The sequence below is a fragment of the Lissotriton vulgaris genome, chromosome 5, assembly GCF_964263255.1.
Source record: "Lissotriton vulgaris chromosome 5, aLisVul1.2, whole genome shotgun sequence".
Lineage (NCBI taxonomy): Eukaryota > Metazoa > Chordata > Amphibia > Caudata > Salamandridae > Lissotriton > Lissotriton vulgaris.
In genome coordinates, this window is record NC_141693.1 from 1,394,727,042 (window position 1) to 1,394,745,563 (window position 18,522).

Genomic DNA, 18,522 nt, shown 5'->3' on the forward strand with positions numbered 1-18,522 from the left:
TTTTTGGGGGAAGATATAAAACATTACATAATTTTTCAAGTTAAAAAAAGTATAATAGAGTTCCAAAATAATTTAAATAAAAATAGAAAAACTATAGGTTTTATAAAGATTAATATATAGAATTAACATTTAAAAATACATTTGAAAATTACTGATAAAAACCATAGGTTTTACCAACGTTATAGTTAGGAATTAGCATTTAAAAACCTTAGAAATTCACTAAAACGTGCGCACCCACAATGCACTGGCGTTGACATCACATATTACATCACTCATGACATGGTCAGTGACATCACTGATGACATCCCTGATGACATCTCAAATGACATCACTGATGACATCATCCACGTGAAAATCTGATGTATATACTGATGCCCTAATATAAACTTTGATACATGCACTCTAAAATACACGCTACTATTTTTGAAAACATACACACAACAATGCCAGATACTACAAACCACCCACTATTTCCTAGGTCTATACACACATCCAGTCACTTATACATGCAGTTACTCATCAATACAGTACTATAATATGCACTCATACACCTATACATACAATAACACTCCGCCACTCATCCATACAGTTACTCACACACCTAGTCAGTCATGCAATGAATCAATCACATACCAATTTACTCATGTATACAGTTATACACACCAACTCTGTTATTTATACACAGACCACATCACTTATTTATGCAGATACTAACACATACTTACTGTCTTATACAATCACTGATACAAGCAGACACTCATTTATACACCCACTCTTCAAATAACTTACTCTCATGTATAGTCAATTATATATTCCAACACTCACATATACTGCCTTAAAACATATGTAGTTACTCACACATATACCACTGAGACATTCATTCACTCACCAACACACCCATAAGCAGACTAACTCACCCATACAGCCCTTCCCAGATGCACTTTTGAATCCATACAACCAGTGAATCACCCACTCAGACATCTATGCACAGAGTCACACACCGTCCCACCCACCCACACAGACACTCACGCACCCATACAGATACTCAGACGACAAATCAATAACCCATTTGACAATCATGTAGCTACTCACCAACCCATGCATCCGCTTACACACCAACTGAGAGACTAATACAGACTTTCACACAGTTTAGTCACTAACACATGCATTCAGTAAGTCAATCACTCACTTATACAGTCAGTCGCGCACCTAAAAAATAATCCATTCAGGCACTTATAAATCCACTCATTCTTCAATACACCTTGGATAGATATATATGAAGGATATTTAAACTTTACAGAAACACACATTCACTGTATGAAGCCATCATTGATGTCATTTGAGATGTCATCAGTGATGTCACTAACCATGTCATGAGTGATGTAATATGTGACGTCATCACCTGTGCATTGCGGGCGCACAAGTTATAGTTAGTTCAACTAACTATAACAGGTAAATTTCTCTGGTTTTATATGAGTCAAATGTTCAACTAACTATAACATCCCTGAAACCTATGTTTTTTTGTGAATTTCTAAGGTTTTTTAAATGCTAATTACTAACTATAACGTCTGTAAAACCTATGTGTTTTTCAGTGAAAAAAATAAAATATATATGTAACTGACGAAGGCGTACCGCCGAAACGCGTCTGAACCTTAGTATTTGTGTGCAATAAATCCGTCTTGGATTTGACCCCCGCGAGTGCAGTTTTTTTTTGTTCGTGTTTAATTATATATATATATATATATATATATATATATATATATATGAAAAGAAAGGCTCCTCCTCAGCTTGCTCTGCGCTCGCAGACACCGCCTCCACGCCAGCAAAAACGAGGAACGGACCAGCAGAGTCAGCAAAATGATGTTTTTATTCTATTACAACAAAACCAGCGACGCGTTTCAGGCAAAAAGCTCTTGTTCACGCTACCAATATATATATATACATATAGACCATCGAGCAAGGCGTCGGGGAACGCCGAAACGCGTTTAGGTTTTTGGCACAGCAATGCACGACAAAATGAATAAATAAAAAATACTAGCGGCTGCTAAACGAAACAAGAGTCTGTCTCTCTCAATTTTGGTGAGCGTTGTGGGAAATGCGACGTGGAGAGTGGAACCTGGATATATATATATATATTTATTCACAGAAAAAATCATAGGTTTTACACACGTTATAGTTAGGAAGTAGCATTTAAAAAACCTATGAAATTCACTGAAAAAACCATAGGTTTGACACATGTTATAGTTAGCTGGAAATTTTACTGACATAAAACCAATGAAATTCCACGTTATAGTTAGTTGGACTCACTATAACTTGCGCGTGCAATGCACTGCTGATGACGTCACATATTACATCACTCATGACATGGTCAGTGACATCACTCATGACATCACTGATGACACCATCCAGTGAATGTGTGTCTTTCTGAAAAATAAATATTAGTGAGTAATGTTTAAATATTTAAATATATATATTAGTGTTTCACTTTGTGTATAAGTGGCTACATGTGTTGGTAAGTAGCTACATGCGTATGTATATGGGTTATTAGATGTTTCTCTTAGTATCAGTATGAGTGTCTATATGGTTTGGTGGGGGTATTACTTAGCACATAGATGCATGAGTGACTGACTCTCTGTTTGTATGTGTTTTGAAGACAGCATATGTGCAGGACTGTATGGGTGGATGAGTGTGTATATGTGTTTGTTAGTGAGTGAATGACTGTCTCACTAGTGTCTTTATCAGTAACGACATATGTTTTAATCTAGTATATGTGAATATTGATGTATATAAGTGAGTATATGTGAGAGTAAGAGATTGAAAGAGTTCCTGTTTAAATAAGTATGTGTTTCTATAAGTGATTGTTTAAGAGAATAAATATGTGTAATTTTCAATAGAAGTAAGGTGGAAGTGTGTGTATAACTCTATATTCAAATAAATGGATGTTCAATAGTTTATTTGCACGTGTGAGTATGTCTGTGAGTAACTTTTCGATGATTGTCGGTGTGTAACAGGATGTATAGGTGTATCATTTCATATGATGAGTGAGTATATGTATGAGTGGATGTGTATATAGATGGTGGAATTACTGAATTACTTGTTGTAACTGATATGGGTATCTGCATTTTTTTTTTGAATTTCAGTTTCTATTTTTGAATATGTGTTTCAAGGATTACATTACAGTGAAAGGAGGTCTGTCACTATGTCACAAGGATGGTGTCATCAGTGATGTCACTGACCATGTCATGAGTGATGTAATATGTGACGTCATCAGCAGTGCATTGCACGCGCAAGTTATAGTGAGTCCAACTAACTGTAACGTGGAATTTCATTGGTTTTATGTCAGTAAAATTTCCAGCTAACTATAACATGTGTCAAACCTATGTTTTTTTCAGTGAATTTCATAGGTTTTTTAAATGCTACTTCCTAACTATAAAGTGTGTAAAACCTATGGTTTTTTCTGTGAATTTCATTGGTTTTTAAAATGCTAATTCAGAAAAATGTCGTGTATGCAACCTATACTTTTGGCAATAAAGTTCTGGCAATATTTTTTTCGAAAACAAACCGTTTTCTTCACTGTTCAAGTTGCATAGAGACTCCTTGTAAAGCAATACAGAATTCGAAAGTCTGTACCTTGCCTTTTTTTAAACACATTAAAATTTGTCTGTAAATAAAAATAGCCTTACTAAACTTTCGTGCGCGACCCGGTGTGCGCACTCTCGGCAACAGTTGTCAATAAAATGGATATCGCATTTCCAGGCTTTCGTGCGCGACCGAGTGCGCGCACAGGCCTATATATTTCGTAAAAACCTTGCGATTTGAACTTATTGAATTTCTTCATACACCCCTCAAAGAACTTATAGTACGTCAAAGAGACTGTACCTAGACTTCTTTTTTATTCTTATGAAACCTTTCAGTAACTGGAGCCGAATGTCTTTTTAAACTTTCGTGCGTTACCGGATGTACACACCTTGGTATTTTTTTTAGAAATATAAAACGTTTCATACTTTAACAATTGTGCGCTTAAATCCAGCTCAGAAGATATACAAAATCATGATGGTAGTTGGTTCAACCCGGACCGTTTATTAGAGGTAGATCGTCCGACTCCACCGGAAGACACCCCTAATAAAAAGGACATATATATAAAATGCGGACTAGCCGCTGTATCGTGCTAGCAAACTATAACATATAAATCGTTAGAAAAAACAAAAGGAATCGAGCAAAATCAGTAGGCCACTGATGAGATCCTTTTTTTCACCTTGCTAAAATAGAAAAATTAGGAACAACCCCTCATGAGAAATATGAAACTAGTGAGAGAAACCGAGCTCGACGCCATGATGGCTGCAAGACAGCTCGGCTCCGCCGCCCACCCCACCCAAAATAACGACAAATATTATAAAGATACACAACACACCAGCAAAGTAACAGGGTAAAACGTTTTATTAAATAACTATTTACATGGCAGCCTACTGCAACATGAAAACAACACTTTCAATTGGTTCTTAATAGTTTCAATTCTGGAATTTACACGCAGCACTCCACCCACTTCCCTCACTATCTTTTCTACTCTCAAGAGACAACAACGTCCTACATCTTTCGGAAGACTTTGGTGAAATGGCTACCGTAACTCATTCATCTTCCGAATCTGACCAAAATGATCGACTACCTTTAATAAGAAAAAATAAATCTTTCATCTGGCAATTTTTCACTTATCCTGAAGATCAAAAGAAAGTGAATGCACCAAAAGTAACCTGCACGATATGTGACTTGGTTCTCTCAAGAAGAAATCCAGCAAAAAAATATTTCTTTTCCATACATACCATGGTGCGGCATGTCAAACAAGTGCACCCTCTGCAATTTGCAGAGGCAACGACAAGAGCCCTGGCCACGCTATTACCATTAGAGGTGGCCAGCACATCTTCTGATCGACGACCTGTATCTCCATGCAGTGCAGAGATGGACTTCAGATATTTAACTATATATGGTCTATAACCTATGGTTTTTTCAGTGTTTTTCTTTGGTTTTTTAATAGCAAATATCAAAAGCTTTTTTGTGGAAAATGACTACAATTAGGTATACATAAGCGGCGTTCATTTATGTTCACCACAGCCATTGTTAAAAGTAAAGTGAAAGTCGCGAAACAGTGGCCACGCCATCTAGTCCCTTTTAGGCCCCATCATGCACGTAAGTAACAGCCATTTTCTGTGTCATGGCCTCTCTGCCCACTGCCAATAGCCTATGATTGTTCAAAATTGGTTCTCTTTGGGTCATTCTCTGTTCACAAATAAGCATAAAGTCGCAATACTCTATTTAGTTTTTGCAGATAGTGAAGGATAGGTAGTGCACACTTTTGTCCCCTTTGTAACCCGTCATGCCTATCTCTGCCCCGTTTGTTGGTAGTTGGTTCAACCCGGACCGTTTATTAGAGGTAGATTGTCCGACTCCACCGGAGGACCCCCCTAATAAAAAGGACATATATATAAAATGCGGACTATCCGCTGTATCGTGCTAGCAAACTATAACATATAAATCGTTAGAAAAAACATGAAACTAGAGAGAGGAACCGAGCTCGACGCCATGATGGCTGCAAGACAGCTCGGCTCCGCCACCCACCCCGCCCAAAATAACGACAAACACTATGCAAATATTATAAATATATACAACACACCAGCAAAGTAACAGGATAAAACGTTTTATTAAATAACTATTTACATGCAACCTACTGCAACATGAAAACAACACTTCTAATTGCTTCTTAGTAGTTTCAATTCTCAAATTGAACACCCAGTACATCCAGAGGTCATGTCCGACAAGTTGTGTGGGGGGATGCCTTGCTAATGCCGCCACCCCCACCACCTTCTGTAGGAAGGACTCTGGATATCCTTGGTCCCTGAGAGGCTTCGATGTCCCTGCATTGCACAAATGTCATAAGTTCTGGATGTTGAGAGCCATACTTCAGGGTCCGACAAGTTGTGTGGGGGGATGCCTTGCTAATGCCGCCACCCCCACCACCTTCTGTAGGAAGGACTCTGGATATACTTGGTCCCTGAGAGGCTTCGATGTCCCTGCCTTGCACAAATGTCATAAGTTCTGAATGTTGAGTGCCATACTTCAGGGTCCAAGAAACGCGGACTCGGAGGGGGCGCTTGGCTCCTGCCCCCTCCCCAAGTCTTGTTCCCCTGGTATGGCCTGAGTTCGCCCACGACATAGGCGGCCGGCTCCCGGGGTCAGGCGGAACTTCTTGCCTTTTGATGCCTCTTCCATTCTGGACCTTGTCCCACAATCCGTTTGACCTGAAGACACGTCCTGCGGTGCCCTGGTCCAACCATCACATTTACACCGTCTCACCCGCCATCCGGCTGAATTGCACCCACTCTTCCGATACAGCGACAGGCGGCTGCCACTGAGCTCAGGAAATGGCGGTCGGCTCCACAGACTTGGGCCTGGCCTGCAAGGATGGCTCTGGGCAACCCTGGAACTCGGACGCTTGACTGCTAGGGCATGAGCCCCATTCCCAAAAGCGTCCCGTCAGCCTTGAAGATTCTACAAGAGTCACCGAGGCCCCCGACTCCTGCAGACTTCCGGTGGGGAGCGACTGCCATGATTGCTCGCGGAATGGCCACGACGTAGCCACCGGGTGCTCTCATGCTGACGCCAGCTTCAGTCTGAAACATCCAGAAACACTGTAGACTACCAATTCGATCAGTTCCGGTGGAGCCCCAACGACGTATCGCGTTCTTGCATAATCCGTCATATGACGCGCCGCGTTAGCGCACCCGGAAGTGCTCCGGTGCGCGAGGCGCGAAGCGCAGCTTCCCGGAAGCAATGCGGAGCGCGTAACGTAAGCAATTACATTTCAGTTGGTTCTCCCTCACAATATTTTCAATGTCACATAAAAGTCACCCATCACCCACTGCCATCTCTGGCTGTTTCCATGGTAACACCTCATTCTGCACCTGGCTGAAGGCACAGGTCAAAAGTTCATATCTCAACGTTCTACAGCAAAGTAACAACACTGTTTTCCCTCTAGAAACACCTGCCAATCCACAGCTCTGTTACATGTCTTTTTTTTTCACACCCAATAGTACTTTTCGTTTAACATAAACATTAACAAGCAACGTACTGTTCAATCTCCACTTCTTACAATCAACCAATCATTTTTATTTTTTAAACCACACCCAGCCTCTTCCTTTTTCTTTATTTAGAATTTCAACTTCTAACTACCATTCCACTTCCAGAACCGATCGGAGGACGACTACAAATCCCTTGAAAATGAAGGTCTGGCTAATAGGACACAGTTATATTCACTGGAGTGAAAAATATGCAGTAAGCAGACGAATTTGCAACCTCAGCTTACCAAATGTACACATAACATGGATTTCCAAAAGAGGATTGAAATGTCACCAATTGATTCCATTGGTGAAAACTTTTATGCATCTCCCAGAACCAGACCTTATAATTGTGCACTGTGGTGGAAACGATCTAGGCACAATCACTGGGGTAGGTCTGGAAATGCTTCTAAAAGACACCTTTCGACAATTGATGACACTTTTTCCTCGATCTGCCTTGGTATATTCCAATATATGCCAAAGACAGAAATGGAATTGGTCCAATCACCATTGTGCACAATTTGAGAAAGCAAGGAGACATGTAAATAAATCTGTTTCTGCGTTCCTCAGAGATTATAGCATGGGTTCTATTTACCACAACAACTTGCGATACCACATGCAAGACGTCTATAGGAGAGACAGTGTTCATTTCACGAATGAGGGAAACAGAATCTTCCTCTGCAACATCAGGCTCTGCATCGGTACTTACTTATAAATGCAGAAAACACTCAATTAACACAATGGCTCTTTTCAGAGCCACCTTATATCTAAGCACTCAAACTTCTGATTTATCTCCATTTTCACACTCTTGTAAAAAGGTGTGCGCGACCGAGTGCGCGCACCACGCAACTTTAAAAAAAATATATATATATATATTTCCGCCTTTAAGGGCCTTACTGCACACCCTGAGAAAACCTACGCAGCAAAACAATCTCTACCTTCTCCCCTTTCCATATTCCAACGCTTTGAAATCAACAATATATTTACTCGCAATGACAAAATGGCGGTCAACACTTCCTGATTTCCTTCGAATCGAACGTTAACAGACGTCACGCAACAAAATTCCGCTCGCGCGCGCAGCCGTTTGGGTGCGCGCACATGTGCGCGCGTATAGATATATAATTGACTTTAACTTTAATTTCCTCAGCAACTACTGAACGGATTTACACCATTCCAAAAAAAGCATAATCTGCGAGCCGGACTGTACAGTTTTGCCAAATTTCTTATAAATCCATTCACCCGTTCGACCTGTAGCCGAGTCTAAAGGTCCTATGGAAAATAACATGGAGAAAACACGTTTTGGGACCCCCCTTTTATCTCAGCCCCCACTTGACCAATCCCCCCCAAACTTTTAGGGAAGGAGCGCAGCGGACCGAGCCATCTTCTTTGAGAAATTCGCTAAGATTCTTCAACCAGGGCCAAAGTTATTCCAAATAGAAGGTTGCGGATTTCCTATGGAAACTAGGTCCTAACTATAACTACCTACTGGCGACCGCCAGTAGGTAATATATATATATATATATATATATATATATATATATATATATATATATATATATATATATATATATATATATATATATATATATATATATATATATATATATATATATATATATATATATACAGACCACCACACTGGATGAAGATTATAAGGTGCATTTATTTTGTTCACAACATGACGCGTTTCGACCGGGTCGCCCCAGTCTTGATCACCACTCATACAGAGAACTCAATTAGTTATGCAGCCTGTATAATAATTTTAAAGATTGTGTGGTCAAGAGGATTTGTTAACAGAAAATAATTGTGCTATCCTTTTTTTCTCTAGGGTGATAAATTCAGGTAAAAGTCAAAACAATGAAGACCAAGCTTGCTGTGAAGTAGTGAATGTCGAAAGAAGGGCTGGCAATTCTCACAGAAACTCTTTGTCTTCTACTGATGATGAGGAAGGAGTGTGCAACACACACACATCGGAAAACAAGGTATAGGTTCTCCTTCCTGCTGCGGCTTTCTAAAACAGTGGGTGATGTGCATAAGTGAACGTGTGATGAGTTTTGCACTGCCTCAGTGACATTTTTATATTGTGAGAGTCTGTTTCACTAATAAGAATATTTCTAATTGAAAGCTCTCATCTTTGTAACTGGTTTAGATATTAGGTTCTATTTTGCTCTATGGGAATTCAGAGGCATTTTTAAGTGAGTTGTGGGCTGGAATTTACTCCACTAGGGTATGAATGAATGAAAGAGTAAATAGAAGATTTATAAAGTACACGGCTGCCCATGAACTTGGTGGCCTGGCTCTGATCGCTCTAAGAGAGGCCAAGTTCCTAGGGCAACTTGGCCTAAAGCGTGCACAACAATGTTGGATTAACATAATTTATAACAAATTTTCAACAATAAATTATTAATCACATAACTGTATTTATTTTCATACGTTTTTCTTTGTGTTTTTCTTCATGCAAAAAAATTAATTCTGAGCATTACATCTGAATTAAGTATAATCAATTCAAAAACTATGCAGCATTCTTTGTAAATTAACAATCACTGTGTGGAGGCAATATTAAAAGCCTATCATGCCACGCCAGACATACACTAGCCTTCCACCAGAGTACATGTATCAATCAAGAGGTTCATTGTATTTATCCTTTTTAAAGATGTTGTTTAATGTGATGTTTTTGTAGTGAATATATGCATAGTTGTGTATGTGTTATGCTTTACAATGTCATTGCATTGTCAAAACAATCTTCCATGTACATACTGTCATATTTAGGATAATTATGTTATAAATGTTGTAAATCCCACTTTGTTGTGCACGCTTCAGCCCAAGTTGCCGTAGGAACTTGGCCCCTCCTTCATTCATAACGCATGCTCGGCAGGCATTTTGTTAAGCGTGGCACGCTGATCAGTTTGATCACGAATAACCACGACTATTTCATTACGCAAGGTGTGCACAATCTACCTATATTTCTTATCTGGCTCTAATAGAAGTATACAGCAGAGGGAGCAGAACCTAGGGAGCAGAAAGGAGATGGGGTTTAAGATGTTTATGGAGGGTGGTGGGATTTGTTAAAGTCAGGATCTTTCTCACACTCAAGGGTTGGAGTACAAGATGCTGAGAAGGCAGGCATTCTTTTCATTGAAGAGTTGTCCTAACTGCTCCCTTACAAACTTCCTGAGCAGAGGGTTTCGTGGGAAAGGCCAGACAGGAAGAGAATGTGGAATGTGATCATGTGTTGATCAGCCAAGCCTAAGTCCTTAGAATCATGGCCTCAGATGAGGTCTGAGGTACCGAGAATAAGATCAAGCATGTGCCCTATTCCCCCCTAACAAGGTGGGCACAGTGACCAACTGATGCAGACCAATGTTTTCACTTGAATCTTGAGAATGTTCAGCTTCTTTGACCAGAGGCCATCCATCAAAGAAGTTAAAATTACCATGCAGGATGGTAAATACATAGTAGGAATCAATTTCAGGAACAAGTCCAATTTGGTCTATAAACTGAAATAGCTTTAATGTTAGGAAGATGGAAAATATGAAATGTTATCAATTCAAAAGACTGTATTGAGTCCGCAGAGAAGACAGAGATGTTAATTGATATTTTTATATATCACTGCACTACCCCCACAATCATTGAGGTGAGTCTTTCCCAAAGTATGTTGTAACCAGGTGGAATGGATAATGATATGCCAGGGCATGAATGTTCCCGTATCCATATTTATGTTAAAAACAACTGATCAAGTTGGTAGTCTAGAATAGTGTCACAGATTTCTTGAACATGCATTACCAGCAAACAGGTGTTGAGTACGGCACAAAGTGACGTATACATTTGTTACAAGCTTTTTTATTTTTAAGACACACTGATGGCAATTGAAGGAAAGTCTCACCGTATCATGCATCTACTTTCAGGAGAAGGACAGGATTTGCTTCCACTACTGGGGACTGTTTGACGGCCATGCCGGTCCTGGTGCTGCCATCATGGCTTCTAAACTTCTGCACCTGCAGATTTGTGAACAGCTGAGGGACATCAGCGATATTCTGCAGAACGCCTCAATGCCTCCTCCGATCTGCCTCATCAGTGAGCTAAAGACGCAATCAGTGGAGCAGGTGGAAGATACACCCACAGAAGAAAACAGAGTGCTCACAAATGAGTCCACCTGTCGATTCCATCAAGAGAAGAAGGTTTCACATCAAAGTCTTGTTGTTGGCGCAATAGAAAATGCCTTTAAACAGATGGTAAGTGTACCATGAGACTTTCTGAAATAAAATAGGCACTTAAAAAAAAGGTAATCCTTCAGGTAACTGCTGTTATATTCTCCATCAAAATCTGACACTTAGCAGTCAAATGTCTGATCATTATGAATCGAGTGGTAACAGAACATTGACTCAAGCAGTGCAGTGTACATTTGGCAATAAGTGCATTAGGTGAAACATAGGTGATAGTATACACAAAATGTAGCTTATTTACGAAAAAGAGCTTTAACATTATAAGAAGTGTGTTTTAACATGATGTGTGTGCTGTGTGAGGGTTAATGCTGATGGCACTCGTAGTGATGTGTGAGAGAGTTATCAAACAGAAGATGTAGAACTGGCACTTGAAAGTCAGTTGGAGAAAGGATCTGGGTACTTCTTGTTGGGTAGGTGTTTTTCTTAAGGCATGAAGTGTAAGTGAAACCAGAAATGTGTGTAAGTGGAACCAGTGAAGAAAGAGTTCTTTTCTTCATCCCTTATATGGCTACCTAATCATCAAAGTAAGCTACTGACTCTAGAATTTGCAAGTGTGCATGCAGTATTTGGGGGTAAGGGGGAGTGAATAGGTGGAAGGAGGCGTGGTGGGTTGCCTTAGGATCCCACAGTGCCACAGTAAAGTAGAAAATCTTTATGTGCACAGTGCCCTGCCACCAGACATCTCAACTCATAACTTGTTACTGCCAGTGCTGTCATTTATAAAAGCAACTTGTCACAGAACCCAATTATCTAGGTATATTGCAGGGAGAAGATAGTATTTAAGCAATACTATCGAGTGCGGAAAACACTTGCAGTTAGTTATTGTGGTGGAGTAAGAGAACCCTAGAAAAAGACAAGGCCCTTTACCTACCCTATGCCTCACCCCACACCGATACCTACCTCGGAGTGCCCTTCCCTTTGCACAATACTGCTGTTGTTAGTCAGAAACTTCTACTTTGAGGTGTACTTCACAAAACCATTAGTTAGAAAGTGAGTTTTTCAAGGCAATATACAAGTGTAAGGTAACTTGAAGCAGAGCTGTTGTATTTTTGTTTATGGTGATTAGGCTCCAACATTTTTTGTTATTGAAATCCATTGGAGCGAATTGCCATTTCTGATAGCTACAAAAAAAGATGTAGAAGGAGTATTAACAGACAATAGTCACAATTTAAATCATGTATGAACGTGTCATGCGTTTTAGCCTTTCCAGTTGAATACACTGAATTGCTTTTTTTTAGAGATGTAGAAAGATGTTCACTAACATATCTCTTATTTAAAATGAATAGTTTTGTGCTCAACTAGGTAGTGAGACCCTTCGAAATAGTAGCTACTTGTGCATTTTCGATTCGCCTAGTTCCTTTTTCAATACATTTATGTTGTAACTCCCTGCATGAAAGTGCACTAGCTTCTACGTTATGGCTTATGTGAGTACAATGTATGGCGTTGATAATACTAAGCAAAAATATATCTTCTTGATCAAGAAAAAGCTATACCTACTTTATAACCAACTATATTCAAAATTATTTAATAACACATATTTAAAAATAGGTAACCTTGGTTATTTAATCATGCACCAGAAAATTTTGCTCAATTATTGGACTAGATAAGAAAAATAGATTTAGCATTGGACTTAAAACCGGCTCCAGCACACATCGAAAATAATTTTAGTAGTGTGTTAGTCAAAGAAAGAAGCTCCAATCTTTCCCTCGCTCTTTCTGTAGTATAATGTGCCAGTTCAAGTGATGTTTTTATTTAACTCATGTTCTGGTATTGTTTGCTACCTTCCAGTAAAATACAGACTGTATACATGGCTGCCTACACAAAAACATTAAAATAGTATTTACTATGGTTTTAAAATACAAAACATTTTTATAGTTCGAAAACTGGAAGGGTATGGCCTGTGTTTTACATAGAACCCCTGTCTAATGTGTAGGGTGTTTAGTCCGGCAAAGAGACACTCTACTTAAGAAGTTAAACAATAAATAAGCAAATGTTCCCATTAATGCTTATTTGAACAGTGAGGCATTAATTTAAAAGAGAACACTGAAAATTGCTATGCATTATAAAGTATGAAAAAATGTTCATAGCCTTGCAATACTTTACTTACATAAGACAAACATACTGAACTATGAAGAATGTTTTCGGGAATTCTTTATTTCTCAAACTTGTATCAGTAGACAAGAGAAACAATTTCATGTACCTATTTAGCCTCCTGCCCAGGAAATTGCAGGATTCTAAAGTTGTCTTGTCTAGCAGCCTTTCTCCCCAAGGGGTTCACCAGGGTCATTTTCTACTCTGAAACCAACTAGTATTTACACTGTGAACTTTTGTTGCTTCCGGTTTGGTAAATCATGGCTGCAACTGAAGTAGTTGAATTTCAACGGATAAAGGAGATGATTTATATAACGAAAGAGTAGCGGTTTGATGTGAGAAGACACCCATGTCAGGTTTTCTGGAGCATCCTATCGTAATGGTTCTTTAATTCTCTAGCTCAGTCAGCAGTGTGCATCTTAACATGTTAAATGCACATATTTTAAACCTGAGTAACATGAGTTTCAGACAGTATTTGCACTTCAGAACATAATAGTATTGACTATTATCAGGTCGACCGAACACCTTTGCCCCGTGCGAAAGACAGCGTTCTCCCCAAAAATTATCGAGGTGCATCTTTATCTTCTGGTGAAGGCACATCCTTAATGGCCTTTACCAACTCATTTTTAGGTTTAATATTATCGAACAAGATCACATTTCCCAAATATTCCACAGAATTTATGAAACTTATTCATTTCTATTTTTTGAAGATCATTAATTTTTCCCTGAATATTTCTAACATCTTTTCCAAGACCTTATTGAGTTCCTACCTACAGGTAGCATGGATCAACATGTGACCCAGAAATTACTTTACCCCACTTATGCCACTAAAACAGTGTAAATCAATTTATGAAGCACGCTTGCACCTGAAGCCCAAGGAAAAGGAAGTCTCAAATACATATAAATACCAAATGGTGTGATAAATGTTGTATGACTTTACAAGTCCTTACAAAGTAATACCTGCTGGTACGTAGATCTTAAATTCAGAATGGAAAAAATATTTGGAATTTACTATGGCAGCAAGCATACTGATGGCAAGGATGACATTGCATCATTATATTTTTATTAAGCAAGAGGAGTTCTGCACACAAACGGATCACATCTGATCTTTTTTTAGCGACTGTGGAAATCCATTCTATATTGATTTTTTGTTTTTCAAAACAAATCCCTGCTTTTGGCTTTCTTTTTTTAAAAGAAGCCCAATTGTCATTGGCCATTTTTGTCAAAAGTGATCTCTTCATGTCAGCAGAAGCAATTTCTATGAATTTCCTTGCCACATAGACATAGAGCTCTAAATTATTTGGTCTGGCTGCTGGGCTGCCAGCCTGCAAAATTCTAAATTAAGGCCTTTAGCACAACATTGTGATTTCCATGAGTCAAACAGAAACTGGTAGTCATAGCAAAGATCAAGCAAAGGCTTAACTGGGTTAACCGAGGCCCCAGTGAACAGGCAAAATGCTGGGTGGCTTACAAACGACCATAAAAAAATAACTGCTAAGCTCTGTATTATCTTCAGAATAATTAACAAAGTTGAGAATACAGTGACAGGGTTGGAAACCTATTTTCGAAACATGGAAGCTTGATCAGTGGAGCAGATTCTATAATTGGATCCTCAAAGATCCATCTAGCAGAAGAAAACCTTTGGTGAGCCAGGAGGCTGGAGATTGTATTGAAAGATCTCCTATCTTCCTGCCTACTACAGGACACTCAATTGGAAAGACGGGGGCCAGGGGTGTCTGTTCTCCAAAGTGGATGCAATGGCTTGGAGCTGTAGCATACCTCCTTGATCCAGTGGCCCTGGATGCAACAGGAGGCTAGAGAGCAGATCAAGAAGGCTTCACTGGGCATAAGGACCCTTTTTGGTGTCCCCCCCCACTCATAATAACTGAAAAATGCGTAAGCCCTCTTGGGGCCAGTGGATTTGCTAAGATTTTGTTGGTCACACACAGCTGTTGTAGTGAGAGTGTGGGCCAGAGTTGAATCTCCTGTGAGAGGATCCTCCTGAAGCCTTAATCACTAGGTGAGGGGCTGTGCTATGACAACAGATGAACAGAGGATTACCAGGACTATGAACAAATTCTTGCTAGCAGCTGAGGCGGCCTCAGCCACTAGATGGAAGATGGCGCTTCCATTAACCCTAGTAACATTCTGCCCACTTATTTACACCCCTTGTTAGCCCCACCTGAGAAATAAGCTGACCCAGCAATGCTTTAATGTTTTCAGGCTCAATGTCAATTACATTTTCTTCCCAGACCTTACCTTTTAACATGGATATGACTAATGTTGCATTTATCGTAATATATTTAATGAAGGATCTCCTGGACTGGGCATGCCACTTAATATCAATAAAAGTCCTGGATTATCCAGTTAAAACCAATTTTTGGAAAGAAGCAGAACCATCAAATGGAACACACTCAATACTCTTCATTCAAAGACAAGGATCACAAGAACTTGAGTCCTATGTTAGTACTTTTCCAACAGCTAGTAACAGAAGTAGCATAGATGGATAAAATGTCAGTAGCCACATTTGAACTGATGCTAAGAGGAATTAAAAGATGATCTTAGCAGTCAAATAGCCCATTGTGAGAAGTTAGCCTGGCATATGATGTCCACTATTCTAGTGGGCACCTTGCACCAGTCTAAACGACCCTCATTGATGGTGGTTGTAAAGTCAACCTTATAGACAAGCTATCCCAGTGGTAGCATGGACCAGCAGCCTTAGGCTAAACTCTAAAGAGCATGTGAAGCTGTTTGTTTTACCAATTATAATCCCTTGAATACCAAATGAAAGGACACCACGCAAGGTATATATCAAATATATATGTATTTATTTCTAACACAACCCCTCTGAACTCTTTATGAGCTCAGAGATCAAAGTACATCACAAGTTACTTAAATTGCACAAATACAGTTTTGCCCTAGGGGCCTCACAAACCATATACTAAGTAAGTGGTATAAGAACTACTTCAGAAATAGTGAATAGACCTAGGGCCTAGGGAATCGCTGGGGCTACATTAGACAACCAAAGGTTAGGAAGTAGGAGACCCACGGGAGACGCGTGCAGTGTCTAAACACAGTCACGCGTTACCATTGACTTACAATTGGGAACGTAAAAGTTACAAAGTTATAGATTTAGGGCACTTCCGGATGGACTACGACAAAACCACTTTAGACTAGGATACTTGGATAGTCAATACCCAGGGGAGCACCGGAGTACTCGTGGTGCATAGGTGTCTTTTGGTGTCGGGTTTTGTCGATGTTTTCTATGGAGATCTGTGAAGAAGTGCTGCAGGTGACCAGAGGAAAAGTGTCCGGGTGGATCCAAGGGTGGATTGAGGAACTGAAGAACCTGAAAGCAGAGGGGACAGAGTCTGGGTCACTAGCCAGTGACCAGGAAGGAACCAGGAAGGAACCAGGCGATGTCAAGGAGATTTCAGGTGAGGAGGTGAAGCTTGTCTCTGCAGCAATGAGGACCAGGAGGCGTCAACGATGACCAGGAGGTGGATTTGAGCTGTCCAACAAACGATGTAGTTGACAGTGGTGGCAGTATCCGGATTGGACCCAACAAGCCTTGGAGACCGCAACCCACGCAGGAAGTGAAGATTGGCTTTGAGTCAGACCAGCAAGGTCTGGGGAGCTTCTCCTTTGGAGGGAAGCTGGAGCAAGCCTGGAGCAACCAGGCCAGCAGTGCAAATTCAAAAAGAAGTCTTCAGAGGGCTAACTAGCCAGCAGGCTAGCAACTGGGAAGACGTGTCAAGCCGAAATGCAGGAGCAGGCCCCATGCGGCACTCGTGGAGTGTGGAGGGCTGAGCTTTGGTGCAAATGGCGCTCTGGGCTGGGGCTTCTTATACCCAAATGCACGACTGCAAGGGTACCTCAGGAGTCGAGCAGTTAGCAAAATTCAGGAAGTCCAGGGTGTCTGGTCCCACGTCTCTCGTGTCCACCATGGGTCTCAGCTTTGCTGTGGATGTGGATCAGAGTCAGAGAAGTATGGAAGTCCAGTTCCTGAGTCAATGAGTCTTTGGGTTCCGGCAGGAGCATCAATAAAGCAAACCGGCAAGTTACTGGTGGTGCCTGTTTGCACAGGGTGGTCACTCCTTGACCACAAGGGAAATGTCTTCAGTCTTCTAGTCGGTATAGAACGTCGAAGGTCCGAGAGTTTTGTATCAGAGTTTCATTCCAGGATAATCTAAAGTCTGTGGACACGGCTCCTATCTTTATACTGATTTTAGGGGCTGGATTACCTGCTAGGTCCCTCCTATGGGTAGACCTGGAAAGGGGGTGGTTACACCACTTTCCCTTTGTCCGGTTTCACGCCAGAGCGGGCTGGAGTGCCCCAGCAACTGGTTTGAACTGGGCTATGCATGGAGCACCTTGGGTGCCCCAGGCAATGTCTGGAAAAGCATCTTTCCTTTAAACCTACCCTGCCCCAATACACTACAGGCTGTCTGGGGAGGTGCTAGCACCTCCCTTGACAGGAAACCTGTTGTCCAGGCCTCCCTTGCCATAGCTTCCCCCAGCAGCAGGAGGTCAGACTCATATCTGTGGCAGCAGCATCCATTTTGTGATGCTGAGGCTCTGTTTAACTTTAACCAGGTAAAGCAGTAAATACATGTCTTTTCCCTCTAGAAGGGTGGAATGCTACCCCCGCTGCCAGAATTGGCTGGGGGTAGTATTCCAAAGTGTTTGACACCTTACACGACATGTTTTGATAAAGCCAAACCAAAGTTAGCATTAACCGCGAAGATTCTAATGCACTTAAGAGTATATGGAATGGCTATATCATAGAACAGCTATAAGGAGATGGTTCCGAAAGCTGCAGAGGGGCTCAGCTCATGCTAGGGCACCCTCTCACATAAAACCAACGCTCTGCCTCCAGGATTGTTAAGGCATGCCATAGGAGTGACTTATAGGTTACTATGTGTCTCTAAATAAGGTAGATATAGATCTACTATATCTAAGTAAGGGGTGATTACACCACCTTACCCAAGCTGAGTGATCAGCCTGTGGTGGCAGTTTAGATGGCCAGCCAAAGGTGGCATAGTACATGCTGGAGCCCCTGGTAGGCCTTGGATGCACCTATGCCCTGGGTACCTATGGTA

General features: G+C 40.7%; 1 protein-coding gene across 1 annotated transcript in view; it reads left to right on the forward strand.

Moving 5' to 3' along the window:
• LOC147712646 (protein phosphatase 1H-like) overlaps positions 1–18,522 on the forward strand; it is a 207,839-nt gene that overhangs the window by 100,196 nt on the left and 89,121 nt on the right. Inside the window, exons 2-3 of the mRNA XM_086923340.1 lie at positions 8,935–9,088; positions 11,012–11,338. Coding sequence (XP_086779466.1) covers positions 8,935–9,088; positions 11,012–11,338 — 481 coding nt within the window. The remainder of the gene's footprint in view (positions 1–8,934; positions 9,089–11,011; positions 11,339–18,522) is intronic.